This window comes from Trichoderma breve, chromosome 5 (assembly GCF_028502605.1).
Source record: "Trichoderma breve strain T069 chromosome 5, whole genome shotgun sequence".
In the NCBI taxonomy this organism is placed as follows: Eukaryota; Fungi; Ascomycota; class Sordariomycetes; order Hypocreales; family Hypocreaceae; genus Trichoderma; species Trichoderma breve.
In genome coordinates this window covers 2,141,904-2,166,057 of record NC_079236.1, presented here as the reverse complement: position 1 = coordinate 2,166,057, position 24,154 = coordinate 2,141,904, and the positions used below count along the sequence as shown (strand labels likewise).

Sequence of the window (24,154 nt, the reverse complement as noted above, 5' to 3'; positions counted from 1 at the left end):
CGGAGGCAAATAAGTAGTAGCGTTGGTCCTGCTGATGGCCTCGATGGTCGGGATCATCGACTCTTGAGCTCTAACAGCTGCAAAATACGGATCCAGTAAGTGAAGCCCCTTCCTAGTTGTGGTTAACTTTAACCATAAAGACGGGCTTGAAGCCGTTCGACTTGCGACGATAATGGTGTAAGATTCTCTTCCAGACAGAAGTGGCTAACATTGTCTCTTTCAAAGCCATGTCCGTCGAAAAAGCCCCCGAGCGCGACAACGTCGACGGCGGTGAGACTGGAAAAAGCCATCTAGACATCAATGTCGGCGGCCCTCAAGACTCCGACCAGGATGACGGCCCCGATTCCAAGGCGCAGGCCGGTGTGCAGAACATCGAGGCCATCACCTCCGTCTGGACCAAAAGCGCACTCGGGACTGCCTTTGTCATGATCTGGGTGATTTACTTTGTCGACAGCATGCAGCAAGGCACAACTGGAAACTTGACGCCCTGGGTCACGTCTGCCTTTCAGCAGCACTCCCTAACGCCGACTGTCACCGTCATGAGCAGCATCATAGGAGGTGTCTTCAAGTTGACCTTGGCCAAGGTCCTCGACATCTTTGGCCGTCCACAGGGTTATGTTCTCGCCATCGCGTTTACTACACTTGGCTTGATTATGATGGCTGGCTGCAATAACGTTGAGACCTACGCCGCTGCACAGGTATTCTATTGGGTTGGCTACAACGGCTTGGACTATTCGCTATCAATCTTCCTCGCAGATACAACATCTCTGCGCAATCGGTCAGTTTGGCAACGTGACCCGTACATCACAAATGTGGAAGAAGGCTAACACAGAGTTGTTTACAGAGGCCTCATCTTCGCCTATAGTAGTTCGCCCTACATCATTACCACATGGCTCTCCGGTCCTATCTCCAGTGCCTTCTTGAAAGGACCCGGTTTCCGATGGGGGTTTGGTAGCTTCGCCATCATTACTCCGGTCATCACCCTGCCGCTTTTCTTCCTCTTCATGCACTACAACAAGAAGGCGAAGCAGCTCGGCATAATCCGCCCGCGAGAAAGCAAGGGTACTTTTATCCAATCTTTGGTCTACTACGGTCGAGAGTTTGATATCGTTGGACTGCTTGTTCTGTCTGGAGGACTGGCTATGTTCCTCCTCCCCTTCAACATCTACTCCTACCAATCGGATGGATGGAAATCGCCTCTCATCATCGGCCTCTTGGTTGGAGGATTCGTCGCTCTCATCGTGTTCGCCATTTGGGAACGGTTTTTTGCGGCCGTTACGTTTATTCCTTACTCTCTTCTCACGGACCGCACCGTTATTGGCGCCAATATCCTCGCTTCCTCTGTTTTCGTCAGCTTCTATATTTGGGACAGCTACTTCCTCAGCTTCCTCCAAGTGGTCAACGGGCTTAACGTTACTGAGTCGAGCTATGTTGGCAACATCTATAGCATAGGGTATGAGACGAGAAGCCATCTCTATGGGTGATTGTATCGCTAACAAGACAATAGTTCCTGCTTGTGGGCAATCTTGGTCGGCTTCGTCATCCGCTATACTGGAAAGTTCAAGCCCATCTGCCTCTTCTTTGGAGTCCCAGTCACCATTCTCGGCGTTGGCTTGATGATTCACTTCCGTCAGCCCGATGTTAACATAGGTAAGCCTTCGGCCATCCCTTAACCAACATTTCAACTGTACCTCTTGCTAATAGTTCCCCCCTTGCTATCAGGATACATTATCATGTGCCAAATCTTCATTGCCTTTGCTGGTGGCACCATTGTTATCTGCGAACAGACCGCCGCCATGGCAGCGACCTCTCACCAGTATGTTGCGGTTGTGCTGGCTATAGAGGCAATGGCTTCGTCTATTGGTGGTGCCGTTGGATCAACTGTCGCCGCTGCAGTGTGGCAAGCCGTTTTCCCCAAGAAATTGGGACAATATCTTCCTGAGTCCGCGCAAGGAAATCTTACAGACATCTACGGAAGTCTGGATGTTCAACTGTCATACCCGATGGGATCTCCCGAACGTATCGCTATTCAGCAGGCCTATGGTGATAGCCAGAAAATGATGCTGATTGCTGGTACTGCTGTGCTATCATTATCTGTCGTTGGCACGGCAATGTGGAGAAACATCGATGTAAGAGAGCACAAGCAGGTCAAGGGAACCGTCTTTTAGGCGTTGGTCATGACTAGAAAAAGGCGATGATGGGGTTGGATATCTCACCATGTTATGTGTGAATCGTTTTACTCCTATAGTTGCTTATTGTGGGTGATTTTATAGATTACAAATTATTTCAATAATAAACATAATTAAATAACTCTGTATAAATGTACACTGCAAACTTGAGGTGTCGAGTGCAAGACTACAGCAGGTGTTGTTCGCCTTCAAACTACATCCGGACCTTTAGGGCCCCTGATACAACAAAATCAGGACTATATTCCTTTCAAATCTTATTTGCCGTGTAAATAATAGGCCATCAAACGCATGCCCCTCCTTCTCTGTCTTTAACCATATTCTGCTAGAAACGATGCATGTTTCATCATCCAGGATAAAATCGAACAAAATATTTGTTTACTCTACTCTATACGCAGATTTTCCATCCAAAGCAATATGCCAACCTCCTAAACGCCAATATCCTCTCCCATCGACCCATTTATCAATATCCGCCTTCTTGCTGTTCCGATTAATTACGAAGAACTCGTCTCCTACACCTTGGCATCCGATTTTCGGCCTCCCAGCTGCATCCAATCCCAGCAAACTGCATCATTCCATTAGCACCCTGAACAAAAAGAGATCAGTTAGGACATGAATATAAATGACTTACTTCCCCAGCCCAAATCATCCCTGAAATACGCCTGCATCACCTCAGGACCCGAAATAACGCCCTCGTCCGGCCCATAGGCAACAGCATTCTTGCCCACCGCCAACCCAATCATGGGCGGAATCTCTGGCAGTTCCTGGAACTTGGGCTGGTGCTGCGCAATCTGCTGCAGTACCAGCTGGTGGATGTTGTTCGCAACGAGGTGTCCGCCGTGCATGGCGGCGCCGCAGCGCTTGATGCCGGACCATTTGGCCACGTCGCCGGCGCAGAAATGGGAGGCGGCGTTGGGGGTGCTGGGAGCGAAGCTCATACTGAGGAAGAGAGCATAAATGTTAGCAATTTGCTTCGTTAAGGAATCGCAAGGTGAAGACTTACTTTGGCACGATCTTGACGAGGCCTTCGGAATCGGTGGCCGACGAAGGGAGATATGACGCCGTCGAGATGCTCTTGGAGAGAGCCATGACGACCGCGCTAGCAGTCATTTTATGTCCATTCGCAAATTCGACCTCATATTTCGATGAGCCATCAGGGGATTCGACCTTGGTAGAAGAGGCCAAGCGATGGCTCATCAACACGTCGACACCAGTTTCCTTGACCAGGTCCAAAGCCTTGTCCTTGCATTCATCGGGCAACGGCTCGGATGACAAGAGCTTGTCCCGTGAGTGCGCCAAAGTTACCTTGAGATGAGGCTTCACATGCTTCAGCTCGGCAGCCATCTCAATGCCAACAGCACCACCACCAACAATGAGAATGCCATCCTTGGCCTCGTCGAGAGCCTTGATCTGCGCCTCAACTTCAAGAAGGTATTGCTTTCGAGTCAAAGACTGGGGCACGACGGGCCACACTCTCCTCAAGCCTGTAGCGGTGACGAAGTAGTCGTATTGGTGAGTGACGGGCACTTTAGTGATGCTATCAACAACAGTTGCTGTCTTGGAATCGCAATCGACGCTCGACACTGAGCCCTGAACGAATTGGACGTTGGGGACTTGCAGAGCAGGGAGATCTTGGAATTGGACCCAGGCCTTCTTTGCGTATTCCGATTCTGCCAGAGCCAATGGAGAGCCAATCAAGTGATCTATATCGTATTAGAGTCTTCTTAGATCTTACAGCACTAAGAGCAATGTAGACGTATTGGTAGAACTTACAGTAGCCATCTCTCTCATCAGCAATGGTGATTTGGAAGTTCACTTTCGGCACACTAGGGTGGTGTGTATACGCCTCACGTGCCATGCGTGGTGACAAGCCATCACCTAGATCAAGCAAATTGACAGCTGTAGAGAGGCCGGCATAAGAACCACCAGCAATAAAGACCCTCACGACAGGAACAGTCTCCGGAATCGAACCCATAATGGCGTGAGCTGGAATATCAGTGCTCTCGGTAGCAAGACGGAGATGAGAGGAGCAGTGTAGGCCACGCAGCTGGACAGGGCTCAAGAGATTCCGATGGCTAGTATTTGGTCGAGTGTTGATCGAGGAAAAAGATGAATTGCTGGCGCAGCAGCTTGTGGTCCGCCAGCGCTTGGCCTGCTGCGACGAAACCGCTTGAGCCGCGATCTGCCGAAACGATGTCCGAGCCGTCAAGACGCCGATACTAGGACTCGATGACTTCAATGCAGAGAATGGTACAGAGCAGATCATTGTTGCTTCGTCACTGCCATCGACGCCAAGATGTTTGAAGCGGGACTACTCCGTTCCGTTAGAGCAAACACCATCTGCAAGTTCGAAAAAACATCCCATCCAAAGATCCAAGGGGGGGTGTGTGAGCAAGAATGGCTCCCCCCTAGTTATACCCAGGTAGCCCACGCAATTCACCGAGTTACTCCGTCCATGCAGCTCGCAGGGCGTCCCATCTTATCAGATCCGAGGCCGAGGCCGTGAGGCTATGAAAATCCCGGCCCCCCGGACGGCCGACGCTCCACCCTCGAAGACCGAGCAATTCAGCGCGGCCCCAAGGATAAAGAGGCATTTAATTTTTCGGGGCCCAGTTCTCTTTACGCAATGCTTTTTTTTTTCTTTGGGTTTTCCCCCCATGCCAAGTTTCGTTCTTTGTTTATCTTGGGCCGATCCTCGGACGCTTAGTGGAGACGTTTTCGCGGAGAGAAATTATCTGATCCGAACATAGTCCCGCTTTGGGCCACACAATGTACCGGTACAAGTTGCGAGACAAGGATTCGCTCGAGGAGGGGCGTGTATCTCTGCAGATGGAGGAACATGTGAGTTACGAAACGGTACTTTGTGTCCTTTTCACGAGCCCAAGCGGTGGATATTGTCGGTCTTGTCGTGGAGCATCTCGTCACGTAGCAGCACTAACTGGTGGCCCAGAGAGAGAAAAAATGATACCCTGCTGGCTCATCAAGGATCCCTCTAGAGCTGCTGTCAGTTCAGTGTGGACTAGCTTCAGGGAGGAGAGAAGGCATCATGGCAGCGTCCCTTCAGTATTATCCGGGTCCATTCGCGTCTGCTGTCGATCATGCAGACAGAGCTAGAAGATTTGCGGACCTCGCGTGACGGCAACTAGACACTCAACTGCCGGAAGCTCTGCAGCTACATGTAGCTTTGGCGTCGATTCTATCTTGAACATCAGACCATTCCATCTCTTCATGTGCTGAAATAGGCCATGAGAGTGTAGCGGCTTGTAGAATCTCCATCAACAAACCGCTACTTGCCTGCAATGGCCGCTCAGGACGACACGGCAGTCCCCAATGGCGTGACTGAAGCTGCTGCGGTGCCTCAAGGCGGCGATGAAGCCAAGGTAGAATCCATCTCCAATGCTAAAGGAGAGCAAAACAAGGCCAAAAATGTTAGTTCAGCTTGCCCAATCTTTGTCTGCAGACGTGGCGATGCTCACCAACATGTGTAGTTCATCTCGGAATTCTTCGTCTACTTCCAGCTTCTCGTCTATGCCAACCCAAAATGGATCGACATTGTCCTCCTCGTCACCGGCACAGTTTCCGCAGCGGCAGCAGGAGTCCCATTCCCTCTCATGGGTATCCTCTTCGGCCAGCTCGTTGACGACCTCAACACCGCCAGCTGTGATGCCCAAACCCCTGACGCGGACGACGCTTCGCGCATCCAGTCCTCCATCGACAGCAAGGTGCTCGAGCTGACTTACATCGGTATCGCCAGTTTCGCCCTGATATACATCTACATCGTCTGCTGGAGCATCTTCAGCCGTCGACTGGAAGCGCGCATCAGAGACCGCTATTTCCAAGCGCTGCTGCAGCAAGACGCGACCTTTTACGACCAACGCCAGGCCGGTGAGCTTTCATCTCGCCTCAATGCAGACGTACAAGCCGTTCAGTCGGGTACTTCCGAGAAGGTTGGCATCTGCATCGCCTGCACGTCCTTTTTCTTGACGGCGTACATCGTCGCCTTCATCAAGAACTGGAGGCTTGCGGCCATGCTTCTATCCCTTATACCCGCCTTCTTCCTCATGGCCGGTCTGGGAAGTGCATTCACGGCGAAATTCACCAGTGCCATGTCCGACGCGATAGGATCTGCCTCGTCCATTGCTCAGGAGACCTTGTCCAATATTGCAGTTGTCCAGGCTTTTGGTGCCGGGCCGCGCCTGGAGGCCAAGTTTTCTTCCCACATGATGACTGCTCAGAAAAAGGGCATCAAGAAAGCATTTGCCGCAGCCGTCCAAGCCGGCACTCTCTACTTCATTGCCTACGCGGCGAATGCCTTGTCTTTTTGGCAAGGCAGCCACCAGATTGTCAAGACAATTGCCGACCCCAGCGGCGTGTCGGTGGGAGAGATTTACACCGTGATATTTCTCCTTGTGGACGGTAAGCTCCAAAGGATAATAGCGATGCTTCGTATCTTTGCTGACAGCTTAATATAGCATGTGTTGTCTTCGGCTCAATCGCGCCTCTCTTGCCTCTGTTGGGGGGTGCATCCACAGCATTCCAAAAGCTGCGGCAAGATATCGACACTCCAGCCATCATCAACTCGGGATCCGACTCCGGCCTCAAACTCTCGGATTCTGCCGCCGCCTCGATTTCATTCCGAAACGTCACCTTTGCTTACGTCTCCCGGCCAGATCAACCTGTTCTTAAAAACGTCTCCTTTGACTGTCCCGCTGGCAAGTATACCGCCATAGTCGGACTCTCTGGTAGCGGTAAATCTACCGTAGCTGGCTTAACGACGAGGATCTACGACCCTCAAGATGGACAAGTGCTGCTCGACGGACATGACCTAAAGCAACTGAACGTAAAAAACTTGAGAAGCTTCATCAGCTTGGTTCAACAAGAACCATCGCTTCTGGATCGATCAATCTTGGAAAATATCGCACTGGGACTATTCAACTCGCCATGGGAGAAGTATCAAAAATTCCACTCCATCATCCTAGGGCAGGGGCTTGCTGAAGTGGCAGCAAAGGTCAGAGAGGGACAAGACTTGACTACCGTCGCACAGGCGCATAGTCAGGACATGGCTGAACTCATTGAAATGGTCCGCAGCTCTGCGTCCCTGGCTGACGCTTCAGGCTTCATTGACAGACTGGAGTACGGATATGGAACCATTGTTGGCACTGCCGGAAAGCTCGTCAGCGGAGGGCAGAGGCAGAGATTGGCATTTGCTCGTGCTCTGATCCGAGACCCCAAGATCCTTCTCCTCGACGAAGCTACAGCATCTCTGGATTCAGCTAGTGAGCGACGCATCCAAGAGGCAGTCGAGTCCATCTCCAAGGGTCGTACCATTATCGCCATCGCGCATCGCTTGTCCACAATCAAGAATGCCGACAACATCATCGTTATGAACAACGGCGAGATCATTGAGCAAGGCACTCACCTGGAGCTCATGGCCCTGGATGGCTCGTATGCCGGAATGGTCCGCCTACAGAATCTGGCGTCCAAAGAACATGACGACACGCCATCTCTGTCGAGCACGTCCAAGGGTGATGCCGACATCATACTCTCAGAGAAGGAAACTTCTCTAGATGAAGCCATTCCGACGACAAAGGAAGAGCTCTCAGCTTCTACTTCAAATGTGCAGGAATCCGGACAAGAGCCTGTTGCAGCAGAAGACAAGACACTTGATGACAGCCAGTCAGCTTGGACAATCATCAAGAGCCTTGGTCGCATGCTCAGACCGCATCTACTGATGCTCCTCTTGGCCGTCTTCTCCGCCGTCATCGTTGGTGGCACGTTCTCTTCAGCAGGTGTCATCTTTGGCAACACGGTCGAAAAAGTGAGTCCCTGCAACTCGACCCATCAGATTCTATGGGCAGGCAAGTTCTTCGGCGGTCTTTTCTTCATGCTGGCGGTCGTTGAGCTGTTCGCTTACACGGGAAGCTGGTATGGCTTTGGATACATTGCGGAAAAGCTTCTCTATAAAATACGCGTGCTCACTTTCCGATCGCTGTATGAACAAGAACTCGACTGGCATCAGGCAGAAGGCCGTTCGCCATCCTCGTTGCTCTCCATCATCACAGCAGATGCTGCTGCTGTTGGTGGCTTCAGCGGATCTATCATGGGAACAATGTTCTCCATTGTCGTCAACTTCTTGGTTGCCATTATTTTGTCGCACATTATTGCGTGGAAAATTGCCATTGTGTGTTTGGTCACAGTTCCCATACTCTTGGGTTCGGGAATCATGCAAGTCCGGTCCCTTTCGCGCTTTGAGCGCAAGCACGCTGGAGCATTCTCGAATGCACTTGGCATTACTGTCGAAGCCGTCACTTCCTACAAAACCGTATCCTCGCTTTCAATCGAAGATGAAATTCTCAACACTTATCGTCGAGCACTCAAGGCTCCGCAAAGGGAGATGGCTCTAGCCAGTGCTTATACCAACTTCTGGCTGGCCATCGCCAACAGTATCGGCAACCTCATCTATGCTTTTGCCTACTGGTGGGGTTCGACCAGAATCACAAAGGGAGAGTACAGCCAGGCTCAATTCTTCATCATTCTCATGGCCATGCTCGTGAGTGCCCAGTTGTGGGGTCAGATGTTTACATTGGCCCCCGAGGTCTCGCGGTCCAGAGCAGCAGCATCCAGAATCCTGAGTCTCATCAATCTTGGGTCTTCCAAACGCCTTGATGCCAAGGACACTGAGCCTGAAATTTCATCACGCGGAGAGAAGGATGTTGAAGCCATTCCAGATGCAGTCTCAAGTCGCGTGCTCAATTCAAGTCGTGGTGGCGCCACAATCACTTTCCGTGATGTCTCATTTTCATACCCTGCTCGTCCGCACATCCAGATTCTCAAAGGCATGTCATTTACGATACCGGCCGGCCAGTTTTGTGGTCTCGTGGGGCCATCGGGAGCTGGCAAGTCCACCATCATGTCACTTGTTCAGAGAATGTATCGCCCTACTGGTGGAGCCGTCGAAATCGACGGGGTCGACATCTGCGCTCGCGAGGGAGTGGATTTCCGTCATGATATCGCCGTAGTACCACAGGACTGTGCCCTGTTCGATGGAACCATCAAGTTTAACGTGGGACTCGGTGCCGTTCCAGGTCACGAGGCGTCCGACTCGGAGATTGAAGAAGCCTGCAAGCTAGCCAACATCCACAACACCATCATGTCGCTACCCAAGGGCTATGAGACAGAATGTGGCCCTAACGGATCTCGATTATCTGGAGGCCAGCGCCAAAGACTGGCCATTGCGAGAGCGCTAGTGCGAAAGCCGCGGCTGCTGCTGCTCGACGAAAGTACCAGTGCCCTTGACGCAGAGAGCGAAAGGGCGCTGCAAGAAGGCCTGGAGCAGGCAGCCAGAGGCATCACCGTGATTGCCATCACTCACCGGCTACACACAGTCCGCAAGGCTGACGTGATCTTTGTAGTCGAGGGCGGCCAAGTGGTCGATAGAGGACGTCACGAGGAGCTTGTGGAGAGGAGCGAATCGTATAGGATCAACGCCCTGCAGCAGATGTTAGGGTAGATTAGTATGTATGTACATAAGGTAGTAATGTGAAGCTGCATTCCGGCTTAGGTAGTGTGAAGTAATAGAGGGAGAGGTCAACATTTTGGACGTTTTGGGCACAAGAACCTATAGATACCAGCCAATAGCCAGAGTCAATTCCAACACGTGGGGGATCGAGACGATGTGAGCGGCTATCCAAGGGGAAATATATAGTTGAGGTACCAGCATCTGAGAATCGGAAATCGTTAATATGACTCGATCAAAGAGGTCTCGAGAGCAAGTCATCTGCCATCCATCTGCCCGCCCCTCCCATCCATCATTCATCACGATAGCTCCCACCGTTGCAGGTGGCTTGTAGCATGCATGGGCCACTAGCAGACGCTGTGGCTAGGCCGCCATGCACCTGTAGCCCGGTGCGTTCCGCCGCGGCCGCCTCCCTGCAGGCCCCCAACGCCCCTGTCTTTAGCGATCAGTGACCTCTTTAGCGCAGGGCTGTCAGCTACAGGTCACATGTCTCGTCCTCCCGGCCTCGCAAACGGTGTTCCCGCCCCTGAGCCAGTCACAGCTCGTGGATTTCCTCGTCGATAAGGTAATGGCCGCACTTTTTTCTGGAGACCGGTAGCGCCGCCCATCGCGCGTTGGGATTTGGGATTAGGTCCAGGATTGACTCGAACGGAGAACCAGGACTAAGGCGTCGCAAAGGTGTTCGATTGGCATACGAGTACTCTATAGTCTACGGCGTGGACAAACTTTGAGCAGTGCTTCCGGGCCACCGCAACGACAGCCACGAGACCCTCAAACGCAACCCTCGGCTTCGGCAGACACACGATCATCACAACACACTAGACCACTTCAACTGCCACCATTCAGCCCCCAGAGCGGCCGGGCAATCCCTCCTCCTCTGTTCCTGTTACAGACCTGACCGCATCCTCTGTCAACGACAATCCACGCTCGACCGGCGCTTTTGAGCGAGGAGGGAGTGTACAATTGGCCGCGTCGCCCGACACGTACGAGCTCTCCGACTACAAAGAGATTGCGGAGCGCAACATCATCGAGGACCGTCAACGCCATCGAGAAAAGAAAAAGGCACTGAAACGGCAGTGGCTGGAGACACAGGACGAGATGAAGTTCTCCCACAGCATCCAGTTCAATGCTGTTCCAGACTGGAGCAGCCATTACATTGCCTATAGCAATCTAAAGAAGCTGTAAGATTCGCCCCTCTAAGCTTAGGACGTTAGCCTGTCCATCAGCTAACCCTACGTCTCCCAAGGATATACCAACTCGAGAAGAATGCGCACCAAGCGAGAGCCGGCGATGCTGAGTCGCGACCCCTTATATCGAATGAGGAGCCGGAAGATGTCTTCAGCAAATCACTCGGCATAGAGCTGGAGAAAATATGCTCCTTTTATTCTCTCAAGGAGGGGGAGCTGCTTGAGGAAGTCAGCCAGCTTCTACATGATGTAGGAGAGGGTCCATCCATGGAAACGTCCACCACATTGCGTCCGACGCAATCCGAAACCCACAGCACTCATGCTCGGCCTTCCAGCCTGCGCAGCCATGGCTCAGACGATGATGACAGCGCAACCGATGATGATGAAACCACCGGTCTCACCAGACACAAGGGCAAGTATGGTAGGAGACGGACCGCGGGAAGCATCCCGGACATGACTGCATCTTCAGAGTTTGGTCGATCTAGAAGATATAGCACAACCATTGATGACTATGGCGACCAGTCCTTCATCTTCGGCTCGACATTGTATTCGTCCGGTATCATGTTGAAGAAGCGCATCATATCTCTTTATGTGCAGCTTTGCGAACTCAAGTCCTACGTACAGCTTAACAAGACGGGCTTCAGCAAGGTCCTCAAGAAGTTTGACAAGATTCTTGATAAAGAGCTGCGGTCATCCTACATCAGCACCTATGTCGATACTGCATACCCCTTCAAGCCAGATACCAAGAAGCTGCTCGACGAAAACATTGCCAAGATGGAGGTTGCCTACGCCGACGTGGTCCTGGGCGGTGACGAGGAGCTTGCCAAGAAGGACTTGCGTTCCCATCTCCGTGAGCATGTTGTCTGGGAACGCAACACTGTTTGGAGAGATCTCATCGGTATTGAGCGAAGAGCAGAGGCAGCCCGGTTTGGACAAACATTGCTAGGACAAGAATCCGGTATCGCTCCGAAGAGACTACAGGGCGACGACGAGGCTGGGCCTGCAGAAACGCAAATCAAAACGCCCATTGGCAGAATCATTCTACCATCATGGCTATCCAACAGCTCTGTGCTCACCCTATTCATCTCCGTGGCGGCTTTCCTCCTGCTCTTGTTTATTCCCATTTTGGAAAACGCTGAGCAGCAGAACTGCCTGGCACTTCTCGTTTTTGTCAGTTTGATGTGGGCTACTGAGGTATGTCAAATGGCCATTTCACTTTTCTAATGCTGTTCATCCTTGCTAATTACATTCACAGACTATTCCTCTCTTTGTTACGTCCCTTTTCATCCCTTTCTTAGCTGTCGTTCTCAGGGTGGTTCGTGAGGAGGATCCGAGCAAGCCTCCAAAGCGCCTGACTTCAAAGGAAGCTACCGCCGCCATCTTCTCTTCCATGTGGTCGCCCGTTATTATGCTCTTGATTGGCGGCTTCACTCTCGCTGCCGCTCTATCCAAGTGCAAAATCGACAAGCGTCTTGCAACGCTTATCTTGAGCAAGGCTGGAACTCAGCCCAGAACTGTACTGATTGCAAACATGTTTGTTGCTGCCTTTGCGTCCATGCTCATCAGTAACGTTGCTGCCCCCGTACTCTGTTTCTCTATCATTGAGGTATGTAATTGATCTTCTAAGTAGCGATTCCCGGAGTTCATATGTCTGACTTGCTATCATAGCCCATGCTACGGACTCTGCCATCGGACTCAAACATGTCCAAGGCCGTCATCATTGGCATTGCCCTGGCTTCAAACATTGGCGGTATGCTGTCGCCAATTGCGTCGCCCCAAAACGTTGTGGCCATGGGAATCATGTCTCCAGAACCGACTTGGCTTCAGTGGTTCTTCATTGTCATCCCCGTTGGCGTGGTCTCAATCGTCTTGATTTGGCTACTTCTGCTGATTACGTTCCAACCCGGCAAAGGGACATCCATTGCACCTATCCGTCCTCTCAAGGAGAAATTTACTGCTGGGCAGTGGTTTGTCACCATTGTCACTATCATCACCATCGTTCTGTGGTGCACGAGTCATACCCTCGAGTCTGTATTTGGAGACATGGGTGTTGTGGCCATTATTCCTATTGTACTCTTCTTTGGCATCGGCATCTTGACCAAGGAAGATTTCAACAACTTTCCCTGGACCATCATCATCTTGGCCGCTGGTGGATTGTCACTCGGCAAAGCTGTTAGATCTTCGGGTCTGCTCCACACCCTTGCTGAGCTCGTTTCGCACAGAGTCGAGGGCATGAGTTTGTACGGTGTTCTCGTCGTCTTTTCTTCCCTGATTCTTGTCATTGCCACCTTCATCAGCCACACAGTAGCTGCCCTCATCTTCCTCCCTCTGGTGTACGACGTCGGCGTGGCTATGGACCAGCCGCACCCTAACCTCCTTGTTATGGGTGGCGTCCTGATGTGCAGCGCTGCGATGGGTCTGCCTACCAGTGGCTTCCCCAATATGAGTAAGTTTATGCAACCATTCCCCCCTCCGATTGTGCGACTGCTAACGTGGCATAGCCGCAATTATGAAGGAAGACGCTACCGGCCAGCGCTACCTGAGCGTGAAGCACTTCATCAGCAGAGGTGTGCCAAGCAGCTTGATTACCTTGGTGGTTGTCGTGACGCTCGGATACGGCATCATGGAAGTTGCTGGCTTGGACTAGATGGTGAGACGGCTGCGTGATGGTGTGAATTGGCGAACGGAGCATATAGAATTGGATTACACGTATGGTTGGTTGGGTGTACATATGATTTACATGGATCTCGCGGATTATATGTGGTAAGAAATTGTGTTGAGCATCGCAAAGATATAACTTATAACTTATAACTCATCTGCAATTGTTTATTAAAGCTGGAATTGAATACTGTATTTTTGGCATCCAACAATTATCTTGAACAGTATATTTATGTCAGTTACGTGCACTGTGTCGCGACCTGCTCCGTGCTAGCTTAGGCCAAACGCATGTGCATTGACGTCGTTGGGATAATAGCGGCGGCACCTGACGTGGGATAGCTCTGGCACCTCCTTCAGGCAAAAATGGCACCGTAAGGCACCTCGGCTTCTTTCACGACATTCTGCATTTTTTGTGACTTTTAATAAAGAAAGACGATAAAGAGAAAAGCCAAGACTCGAATTACATCGATAGTCATCTGATGCACGTCCTGAAAAGATAACATTCCTTCCCTGGAGCTGGTTGGCGCCATGCTCTCCGCCTTTACAGCCCGTCCTATCATAGAGCTGCGGCAGCGGGACAAGTCAAAGATCGAGACGATCCTTGCGTATGGTATGGACGACATTTCCGCTCATTGATGCGCTCTTCCGCTGTCCGTGTCTTTTTTAACCGCATCTCCAGGCGACCGCATCCTCGTCGGGCTCAACAACGGCGCCCTTCGCATCTACCGCCTCAACGAACTTCCCGCTAATGGCGATTCGACGCCTCCACACACCGCAAATGCGACTCCTCCCCAGAATGGCGACCACGCTGCCGCAGATTCGGTAGCCAAGCCGACAGATTTACTGCGCGAGGTGGAACGATTCTCGACGCGGGCGGTAGAACAGCTGGCCATCATCAAGGAAGCAAACACAATCGTATCCCTGTCCAACTACCACGTATCGCTCCACGACCTGCAGTCCTACGACCTCATTGAGACCCTTTCGCGAACCAAGAATGCGTCATGCTTTGCCATCACGTCCAATATCGTCAGGGACCCCGATACGGGTGTCCCTGAAATCATCAGTCGGCTGGCTGTTGCTGTCAAGCGGCGGCTGCTGCTATGGAGCTGGCATGAGAGCGAGCTCAGTGACGAGGTCTCGGAAGTCGTCCTTTCCGAATCGATCCGATCAATTACATGGGCGAGCGCGACGAAAATCGTTTGCGGCATGAATGCAGGCTATGTCATTGTCGATGCCATGACACAGCAGGTCGAGGATATTGTGAGCCCAGGTACGGTGGGAGTGTCTGGTCAAGGCAGCCGATTTGGAGCTGTGAGCAGCGCAGGAATGGGATACATGGGTCTAGGGAGCTACATACCCAAGCCACTGGCTACCAAGTTGGCTGATGGGGAAATGCTTCTTGCCAAAGATATCAATACTCTGTTCGTCAATGACGAGGGTAAGGCCCTAGAGAAGAGGCAGATACCGTGGCAATCTGCCCCTGAATCCATCGGGTATTCGTACCCGTATATTGTTGCGCTGCAACCTCCATCCAAGGGCTCTCTTGAGGTGCGGAACCCCGATACTTTGTCTCTCCTGCAGACAATCACGTTACCTGGAGCTGCCCAGCTACATTTTCCTCCGCCTACTGTAAGCCTAGCTCATGCGGGCAAAGGATTCCACATCTCGAGTGACCGCTGCGTGTGGAAAATGGGAGCCACAGACTATGACTCTCAAATTGGAGAGCTCATTGAGAGTGGCAAGTTTGATGAAGCGATTAGCATACTGCAAATGCTTGAGGATGCTCTCTTGAAGAACAAGGCAGAGACTCTACGAGAGGTCAAGATGTTGAAGGCAGAGAGTCTGTTCAAGCAGAAGAAGTATCGACAGTCGATGGATCTGATGAATGAAGACGATGTCCATGCACCACCAGAACGAGTCCTTAGGATGTATCCTGTTCTCATTGCAGGAGAATTATCCAGGTGGGCGAACTATGAGGAAACCCCAGAGAATACCGAAGCAAGTCCGAAAAAGATCAATGGGACGAGATCAAATAGTCCAGAAATGACCAACGAGCCTATCGGGTCGCCCACTGCTGTGGGAGGATTTGCCAAATACTTCAAGGGGTCGCAGCGGAAGCCAGCTGAGGTCGCTTCCATCATCTCGAAAAAGGATGGGGAAACCGAGGACTCAGACAATGCCAAAGAGACACCAGTGCCAGAAGACAAGCCACTTTCGGGTAAAGAGCTCACGAAGGCCGTCTTAGAGCTGAATAGCTACCTTGCTGGGACTCGCGCTCGCCTCCAGCGTGTCATTGATCCTGTGACTGGCAAATTGAAGCCGCGAACAGACCAGCCCAGCTCGGCAGAAGAGGCGGAAGACCGACTCCTGAAGCTGACCATGGATGAATCGGACAAGGAACGCGAGCAAAAGCTACGCGAAACTTTCCGCCTGGTTGATACCACTCTGTTTCGTGCCTACATGTTCTCGCAGCCCTCGCTTGCGGGCTCCCTGTTCCGCATTCCCAACTTTTGCGACCCAGACGTTGTCAATGAGAAGCTGCTGGAACACAATCGCTATACGGAGCTGATTGACTTCTTCCACGGCAAGAAACTGCACAAGTCGGCACTGGACTTATTACACAAGTTTGGCGCTGCACCAAAGCCGAATGAAGCAGCACCGGCTTTACACGGCCCAGATCGAACTATACAATACCTGCAAAGCCTTCCACCCTCTGAAATCGATCTTATCCTTGAGCATGCTAAATGGACTTTGAAGGCGAATCCAGAATACGCTATGGAGATATTCATAGGCGACACGGAGAATGCGGAGACCCTACCGCGCGAGAAAGTCTTGCCTTATTTACAAGAAATAGATATGAAGCTCGAGAGGCAATACTTGGAACACATCATCATGGAACTCGATGATAGCACGGCGGATTTCCATAATCGCCTTGTCGAGCTCTACGTTTCAAGTCTGAGTAATAGTGAGAGGGGCCATGATTGGGATGATCTTGAAGAGAGATTTGTCAAGTTCCTGCGAGAATCTCGACAAGTCTACAGTCTCACCAAGGCATTTGCTTTGATCCCCAAAGATGGTAAGAGAATTCTTTGGTTTCTTCCTTTCACCCTTTGATGCTTGACGGATACTAACGCCGCATAGAACCCGCTTTCTATGAAGCTCAAGCGGTTGTCCTAAGCAACATGGGACAGCACAGGCAGTCACTCGAGATTTATGTCTTCAAAATGAAGGATTATGTCAAGGCAGAAGAGTACGTGGCCGGAGCATCTTAATGAGAAATGATGGCAGTGACAGCTAACAAGCATCTAGCTATTGTAACCGTGCACACAGATTGCAAGCTCCATCCACAACTCCTTCGGATGATTCAGACGAGTCCGTGTCATCTGTATACCATACATTACTTTCTCTATACCTGCAGCCACCTCCACCCCACAAGCCAAATTTCGAACCAGCACTGGATTTGCTTTCCAAGCACGGCTCTCGCCTCCCCGCCACATCAACTCTTGGGCTCATTCCGAACGACCTTCCCGTCAGTTCTCTCGAAGCATATTTCCGCGGGAGAATACGGGCTGCGAATAGTCTCGTCAACGAGTCCCGGATCGTGGCTGGCTTGCGCAAAGCAGAGGGCATAGCCGTGGCTGCTGAATTACAACTGGGAGACGGCAAGCCTGGAGGTCAAGGCGGTAGGAACCGCCATGTCATCATCACAGATGAGAGGCATTGCGTCGTCTGCCACAAGAAATTGGCCGGCGGGATGCGAATGGGCGGGAGCGTGGTAGCCGTTTTGACAGACAACACGGTGGTCCATTACGGCTGTTTGAGCAGAGCAACGGGCTCCAAAGCGGATGGTTTGAGGAAGCCCAGCTGGGGTAGAGGCTATTAGACGCTCACGTTGTCGGATATTTTTCTTTTTTCTTCTTCGTTCTCTCAGCTAGGTTGCTCTTCATCTTCGTCGGAGTCGCTGAAACGGGTTGGCTGTTATCTGTTCGTATGATGTGGCTATACCCTTCTGTACACACATTCTAAGGCGTGCTGTTTTTAAATAAATCGTATGTTGCTTGTCGTTTGCAAAAACATTTCAAAGGTCTGTGGCGGGCGATTTAATCCTCCTCCTCCTGGACCTCCTCGCCGTAGTTTTCCTCTTCTTTTTCGTCGTCTACGGTGTGTACGGCGCCGGCGGCTTCTTCGCGCGCTTTATCTTCTTCCATGCGGGTCGTGAGCTCTTTGTTGATTTGGTCTTGGGCTGTACCGATGGAGGCGCGTAGAGATTCGAGGTACTTGGACTTGCTGGCCGTATCGAGGGCAGGTGGCGCGGAGATGGACTCGGTGATGCTAAAGGGAGCGTTGTCGGGAGAAGAGTAGGATGCCGTGAGGGCGGTATCTGAAGGTGCAGATTGGGCCATTGCGAGGAGTTTCGGTGAGAAGAAGATGGGATGAAACTGGAGTTTTACTTGGTAGATGCAAGTTGTTGAAGGGGAGATGAAGATGAATAAGGTAGTGGGGTTGCTGAGAGAGCTTTGGTGCTTCATGGAGGGGCAGGAATCACGTGGCGGTGGAAGGTAGATTTACCAACATTGAGCTGGGTTTTGGATGGCCAGCAGAGAGGTATCTGTGTAAGATGTTTGCTATAGCGGTTTACCGATGATGATAATCATTATGATTTAAAAGTGTAGTTTGCAAATACGATTTGTGGGAGTGAATGCATCAGCATGGGCTACATGTCTCTGATGATCTTCGACGATGGCTGAGGAGATGAAGATCGTAGATTTCGGCAGAATAGCAGATGTGTAAGCTGCTGGGCGAGTGTATAAGTTACGACATTACAGCTCCAGCCAATTATGGAAAGTTCTGATGCAGGGGAGAGACTGTACATGGATGGGATGAATCAATCAGTGTGAGTCATTCATCCGATCTCTACAGTAGCCCTCAGAGGACCATGGTTACGTATCTACAGGGCTGATGTCCAAGTCGATGGACTGGTCAATAGCCAGTTAGATGGATAAAATTGGATACCATCATCATCATTAACAAAGAATTACAGTAACCGTATAAAGGAGGGCCGTAAAGAGGGGGCACAGGACCTCGGTATGGAGTCGGGTCCTTATGGGTGTATCAAGGAAACTCGACAGGAGATGCGAACCGTTAGCAGAAGTCTTGAAAATTCGAGGGCTATGAGGTTTGTGTATATAATCGTACCTGGGAGAAAAAAAGGTGAAGCATCGCCCTCAACAGAATGATCGGAATTGTGTGATTCATCTTGCCAGAAGCAAAACAAACGCTGCATATCGCACTCAAGTTTGCGCAACAAGCTTCGCAACGACTTCCCATAGGCACCGAGAAAAGAAACCCACGTGTCTTCCCCCCCGAAGAGGGTATACACACGAGGCCTCCCGGGCCTGAGATTTCTGATGTCTGTTGCAGACGTCGGGGTGACGCCAGGCCATCACAGGCAGACTCGAGAACACAACGGTCAACGTTGGAACCGAGCACAAGAGGCAGACCCCCGAGAGGGCTCCTCCTGCTTTGAAGCTTTCTCCGAATTTCCCACATGCGAGGAGCAAAAGATGCGAGAGGCTGCTTGCGCAGGCTCTCCGTTTGTAGCATGGAAACGCAGCGTTGATGAGGGCGATGCTTGGGGAGAAGCAAAAGCCGGAATTGGACACGAGGATTTTTTTCTATTTTATACTGGGCTGAAGCTAGTTTGTGAGCCCCACAATGCAGCAGCCGCGCCTTAGCCTGAGTGCGGAGCTGGGGGCCCAGGCCGAGCCTCACGCATCGGTACTTGTGGGTGCAGGCGTTGTTGGAGGGGAAATGAGGTACCTGTTGGTAACTGCTGAAGCTGCTTGAGTGTTTCATGGAGATTAATATTGGTGTTTGGGAGCAAGGCAAGCTGGGGTAAAATACTACTAGCATCTACATGTGTTTGTGCCTCGTGATACAGAATTCATGCTTCTCTATCTCTCTCTTTTACACCACTTGTACATCATTTACACCATGTACAGCACTGAAAACCCTTGATGAGGGTGATGCGACAGCGCTTCATGCATGTGTGTCGATCGGCTGCTCTGCGACACTAGCACCGGCCGCAACGCCGCCACGAGACCTTGCCGCCCCAACCACCAAATCATCTGTTAGCAGCGAAGCTTAGCCTCTCACTGCTTGCTGTCTACCTCCTCTTCATCTTTGCTTCTTGCTTCATCTTCCTTGCTTCTCCCTATCCCCCAGATCCTCGCATTGCCTCGTCGACAGGCCTGCAAGCAATTCTGCCCGCGGGGCCCAACGGCCATCTCGAGCCTGACACAACGCCAGAATCGCTGCGGCTCAGTCAAGATGTAACGAGCCCCTCGCCATTCCAACGAGATGCAACCCTCAACTTCAGCCTCGGGACGGGCCCAGGGCCGCGCTCCTGGGAGCTTCTCTCCCTTGCCCAGCATGCCTCGCTCGTCTAGCGACATCCAGACGCCGGTGTCGTCACGACCACCTCCCCTGCGCATTGACTCTCCCAGCAGTAGCGAGGAGAGCTCGCCTGTCATTACCGTTCCCAAGGCGCGACAGCAGAGCGGAAACACCCCTTCCACGCCCATCTATCAACAGTTTTCCACCGGCCAGTTTCCCACCAGCCATGCCAACTCGAGCAACGCCAGCGTCCAGCAGACTTATCCTCGCCCCGCCGCACCCGCAGCCCGAACCGCAGCTCAGGGAGCTTCGTCGCCCATCCTCAAAACACATTCGAGGAAACACGCTGCCACGCAGGGCATGTTTGAGCCATCCTTGCCATCGACAAGCACCTCCAACCTCTCCCAAGTCGGCATGAACCACAACGGCCAGGCCGCGGCCTCTGCACTGTCGGCCAGCCAGATCGCTGCGCAGGCGGCCGTCATGTCCCATCAAAATATCCTCCAGTCGCGACAGCGCTCCCAGACAGCCCCAGAGACTGAAGGCGCGAGGAGAGGGAGCGGGAGCAAAGGCCCTATAAGCCCACCCACTTTGAGCTTGACGGAGGCGAGTGCGCCGCGAGAATCTGCTTTCAACGCCCAAGGAGGAGCACACCAAGACAGGCTGGGGGCTGCATCGCAATCTTCAGCTGCTGCTACAGCCGCGGCCAATGTTGTATTCCCCCGTTCTCCTAGCAATTCTCCCAGGGACCCGTCTGCATCACCACAACCGCAGCCATTCCCGTCTCTACCCACTGCAGCCTCCACCTCCACCATTTCAGAGAAACCTCTCTCAAAATCGGAAAAAGCAAAGGCGAAGCTGTTCTCCCGGCCTTCGAAGATTAGTGCCAAGGACACTAAGGAAAAGGCATTGCCAAGCCCAGGCAAGATTGGTTCAGCTCTGTCAGCTCTTCAGCGAAGCAACTTTAGCTCGACCAGCCTCGCGAATCCCAGTGACCAGTCATTTTATGCTCTCAACAACTCGTCGTCAGCAACCATTCGGCCAAGCGAGGTGACGGGAGAAGAAAAGACCAAGGAGAAGGAGAAGAAGCATCACTTTCTATCAAGACAGAAACAGAAGCTCAAAGACGAATATCACTTGCCTCTCTCATCGGCTGCTAGTAACTCAAGGCCTACCGATCCAAATGCGCCAAACAGCCTTTACAACTTCAGCGTCCCCGCCAGCCCAGGCCCTACTACTTCTACTTTTGCAAAGGCGAAGAAGGACAAGAAAAATGCGGAGAGATCTGACAGTCGCATGGACAGCGAATCGGTCCCTGGGGATTGGCCGGGAAGCAGCAGCCTGCCATCCATGTCACAACAGTCTAGCAGCTTGTTCGAGCCGATTGATTTTGGGAAATCGGTGCTGACCAACTTATCCATGGATGATGCCTGGCATTACCTGAGGCCAAAGCTTCTAGTCATTTTCCAAGGCGAGGATCTTCGTGTCCCAGTTGAGGACATTAACCGCATTGTCAACCTACATATTCAATGGTGTGTTCATAAGAGGTCACCGAATAAAATGCTAGAGGACCTGAGGGAGCTTTTATCCTCAGGCTTCGCTACGATGGACAAAACCCTACGAAGAACGCCAGACGATCGCTTCATGCCGACTCTGGTGGAGCTGTGGCTCTTTACCTTTACTTCAGTCCTACCGTATATGCAGGCGGCCTTACTACCCCTTGATTTGGAGGTATCAGGCTGTGGAACTATCATGACAGCTGAACAATCTCGCGACTTTTGGGGTGGCGTTGTCACTGCTCCCTCTCCCTCGCCCGGACAGGAAGCACGGGTGTTACCTGCAGCTGCCGCTCTCGATGTGAGAAGGCTGGTCTTGACGGCCTACCGAGACGCCGTCATCTTACCGCGGTACGATACTCTTAAAACGATATTCTCCCGCCTGTCTCTCGAATTTCTACCCTCGGCGTTTGCAAACATGGCACTCGCTTCCCCTCCTCTAGAACCCAGCCTCTCCGCCTCACCCCCCGAATCCTTCTTTTCCATGGCCCGCCCAGGCACGGCCATGTCTCTCGACCCTTCAGTTGGTTCCTACAACTCTACGAGCACCACCCTACTCGGAGACGGCTCTGCTGGCAGTCGCAGTCGAGCTGTAAGCAATGTCAGTCTTGGCAGCCGGGGCAGCGATGGAGTGATTCGTCCTTTTACCCCGTCAGGCGCCCTCAGCAGTGTCCGTGAGCAGAATGTCGAAGATTCAAAGCAGGTAGCTGATATGGTGGGCCGGATGCTCCAGTGCATGAGCGTGCTCTCGAGCATCGGGGGCGTAGGCGGAGATGTCGACGACGAGGGCAACAGGAAAATGGTTGAGCTATGCAAGATGCTCAAGCTCAACTGGTTGGGCAGAGGGCGGACGGGACGCAATAGGATGGGTATTGTCGGAGGCAGAGTTCGGAGAGATGAAATTCGTGAAGAGGTGCGAGTTGCATAAGCTTTTTTTCGTTATTCGTTTTTTGCGGGCTTTGATATGGCTTTCATTTACATATAGTAGGGGAGTGTATATGGCGTTTTCTTTGCGGGCAGAGTATACGATTACAGTAGTATGATATCAAATATATTCTCAAATTCTAGATGATATTAAAGAGAGAAATGTGCAACTTACTTGGAGTCTTGTAACAGTTGAGTTGTAGGATATTTTGGTCCAGTTTGGTTCTTGATATGTCCATTTATACTACATATTCTTTGGGCTTATTTCCCTTGATGAATCCTCACAAACGCGTTTACAATGGTTAGTTGCAAGTAAAAAGCCACAAAACAACAGCCAATCATATTCGATTAATAAATACTTATAAACATCTAGCCCAGGAATTTCCGCTCCAGAGAATTATCTCACGACGACGTAATGAACATGCCATTTGCAAACAAATCTAGGGTAACGCCTCCGAGATATAGTACCGATTACATAATGATACCCACACTATGCCACAAAGGGACTAATCTCATCTTGGACCGGCATTCCAGGGTCCTTGAAAAAATTCAGGCACAAATCGGCTCCACTAAAAAGTCGAATTACAATTTCATGCCGCATCACGAAACAACCCAAACAATGGCACAGGCACAATTGAAACGGAAAAGAGAATGATAGCAGTATAGATGGAAGAATATGACATATTTTCATTTGTGAAAATTCTATAGAATGTCTACGATGAGCAGATAAGCTCTGGAGTCCCTGTTCAACTTTGCAAATGTTAGCTTGAGGCTCAGCTAATCCATGATAAACCAACATTGCGATAAGGAAAAAAAAGAAGAAAGGTAGGTGTTTAATCAGACATCCAAGGAAGTAATAACCCTCATCTGTTCCAGAAAAAGGCTCATCGGAACTCGAGTGGAAACTGCGAATAGTGATGGAAATTTCATCATGAAAACACATGTTGAAGCATTGTGATATGTATATTGAAAAGAGACTTACCATGTGATGATCAGGGACGATTGTCGTAGCTGCAGGGTTAATCGTGAATCAAAACGGGATAGCAATTAGCGAGGTATCTGGAAAACTATTGCCATGGCGTTAGCATAGCTGGTCAAGCAAGAAACAAGTTCTGCAGTGAATAAATGAGTGTAAAGGTCAGACAAAGTATACTGGCAAGTAACAGACCCTGAGGATCCGAGCAGTCAAATTTTCTTCATGGTCGATTCGGTTGGGAAAAGAAGACGATTTATAAGTGTCATCATGAAAAGGGGAAGGGGAAATATGTAAATTTCCTGTGTGGGCAAAAAGCAGATATCGCGACGAAAAAAAAACTTACCATAAACCAGGACCGCGTTTGCAAAGCAAATCCTCAAGCAGATCCCAGCAACCGCGCCGCCTTTCGAAATGAACCAGAAATCATCGGGAGCCAAGAATCACACTCTTCGAATCATTTGCTGGCATTGGGACAAGACAGCCGAGATGCAAGGGTGCAGAGTTTGCAGGCGGAAGAAGATAGGTTGGGAAGGAAAAAACTTCCGTCGGAAGCCCGCAGGCGGAAGAAGATATTCACAAACAGTGCTAGCAAAATTTTCTTACCATTTGCACTGTATAAATTTCACGTGACTCCGCCGCCCGCTTAAGACATTAGCGGCGGCAGCGGAAAATGGCGCCTCGGGGGTTGTGTATCCAGTGACCGGAAAAACTGACCTGCTAAGGCTGAATGCAGCGGTAGGTGACGCGGGAGCTGT

At 51.3% G+C, this 24,154-nt stretch overlaps 7 protein-coding genes across 7 annotated transcripts; 5 read left to right on the top strand and 2 right to left on the bottom strand.

Moving 5' to 3' along the window:
• Nucleotides 1-227: 227 nt before the first annotated feature.
• On the top strand, nt 228-2,168 carry T069G_08333 (major facilitator superfamily domain-containing protein; the record flags this gene model as incomplete). Its single annotated transcript, XM_056175543.1, has 5 exons — nt 228-270; nt 319-778; nt 845-1,453; nt 1,508-1,650; nt 1,723-2,168. The coding sequence occupies 5 exons, from the start codon at nt 228-230 to the stop codon at nt 2,166-2,168; spliced, it is 1,701 nt and encodes a 566-aa protein (XP_056026492.1).
• A 530-nt stretch (nt 2,169-2,698) lies between these two features.
• T069G_08332 (pyridine nucleotide-disulfide oxidoreductase domain-containing protein) lies at nt 2,699-4,452 on the bottom strand (the record flags this gene model as incomplete). The annotated part of the gene is made up of 4 exons (XM_056175542.1): nt 2,699-2,751; nt 2,818-3,125; nt 3,190-3,889; nt 3,960-4,452. The coding sequence occupies 4 exons, from the start codon at nt 4,450-4,452 to the stop codon at nt 2,699-2,701; spliced, it is 1,554 nt and encodes a 517-aa protein (XP_056026491.1).
• Nucleotides 4,453-5,485: 1,033 nt separating this feature from the next.
• T069G_08331 (ABC transporter transmembrane region domain-containing protein) lies at nt 5,486-9,696 on the top strand (the record flags this gene model as incomplete). The annotated part of the gene is made up of 5 exons (XM_056175541.1): nt 5,486-5,614; nt 5,675-6,602; nt 6,659-7,711; nt 7,754-8,736; nt 8,782-9,696. The coding sequence occupies 5 exons, from the start codon at nt 5,486-5,488 to the stop codon at nt 9,694-9,696; spliced, it is 4,008 nt and encodes a 1,335-aa protein (XP_056026490.1).
• A 341-nt stretch (nt 9,697-10,037) lies between these two features.
• Nucleotides 10,038-13,536, top strand: T069G_08330 (SPX domain-containing protein; the record flags this gene model as incomplete). Its single annotated transcript, XM_056175540.1, has 8 exons — nt 10,038-10,091; nt 10,169-10,267; nt 10,525-10,883; nt 10,949-12,083; nt 12,145-12,495; nt 12,558-12,856; nt 12,905-13,335; nt 13,391-13,536. 8 exons carry the CDS (start codon nt 10,038-10,040, stop codon nt 13,534-13,536), a joined length of 2,874 nt encoding a protein of 957 aa, XP_056026489.1.
• Nucleotides 13,537-14,075: 539 nt separating this feature from the next.
• T069G_08329 (vacuolar sorting protein 39 domain 1 domain-containing protein) lies at nt 14,076-17,430 on the top strand (the record flags this gene model as incomplete). Its single annotated transcript, XM_056175539.1, has 6 exons — nt 14,076-14,157; nt 14,227-14,817; nt 14,872-14,985; nt 15,148-16,623; nt 16,689-16,797; nt 16,857-17,430. 6 exons carry the CDS (start codon nt 14,076-14,078, stop codon nt 17,428-17,430), a joined length of 2,946 nt encoding a protein of 981 aa, XP_056026488.1.
• Nucleotides 17,431-17,647: 217 nt separating this feature from the next.
• On the bottom strand, nt 17,648-17,950 carry T069G_08328 (gon7 family domain-containing protein; the record flags this gene model as incomplete). The annotated part of the gene is made up of 1 exon (XM_056175538.1): nt 17,648-17,950. The coding sequence occupies one exon, from the start codon at nt 17,948-17,950 to the stop codon at nt 17,648-17,650; it is 303 nt and encodes a 100-aa protein (XP_056026487.1).
• A 2,029-nt stretch (nt 17,951-19,979) lies between these two features.
• On the top strand, nt 19,980-22,427 carry T069G_08327 (hbrB-like domain-containing protein; the record flags this gene model as incomplete). The annotated part of the gene is made up of 2 exons (XM_056175537.1): nt 19,980-20,676; nt 20,743-22,427. 2 exons carry the CDS (start codon nt 19,980-19,982, stop codon nt 22,425-22,427), a joined length of 2,382 nt encoding a protein of 793 aa, XP_056026486.1.
• Between the last annotated feature and the right edge of the window lie 1,727 nt (nt 22,428-24,154).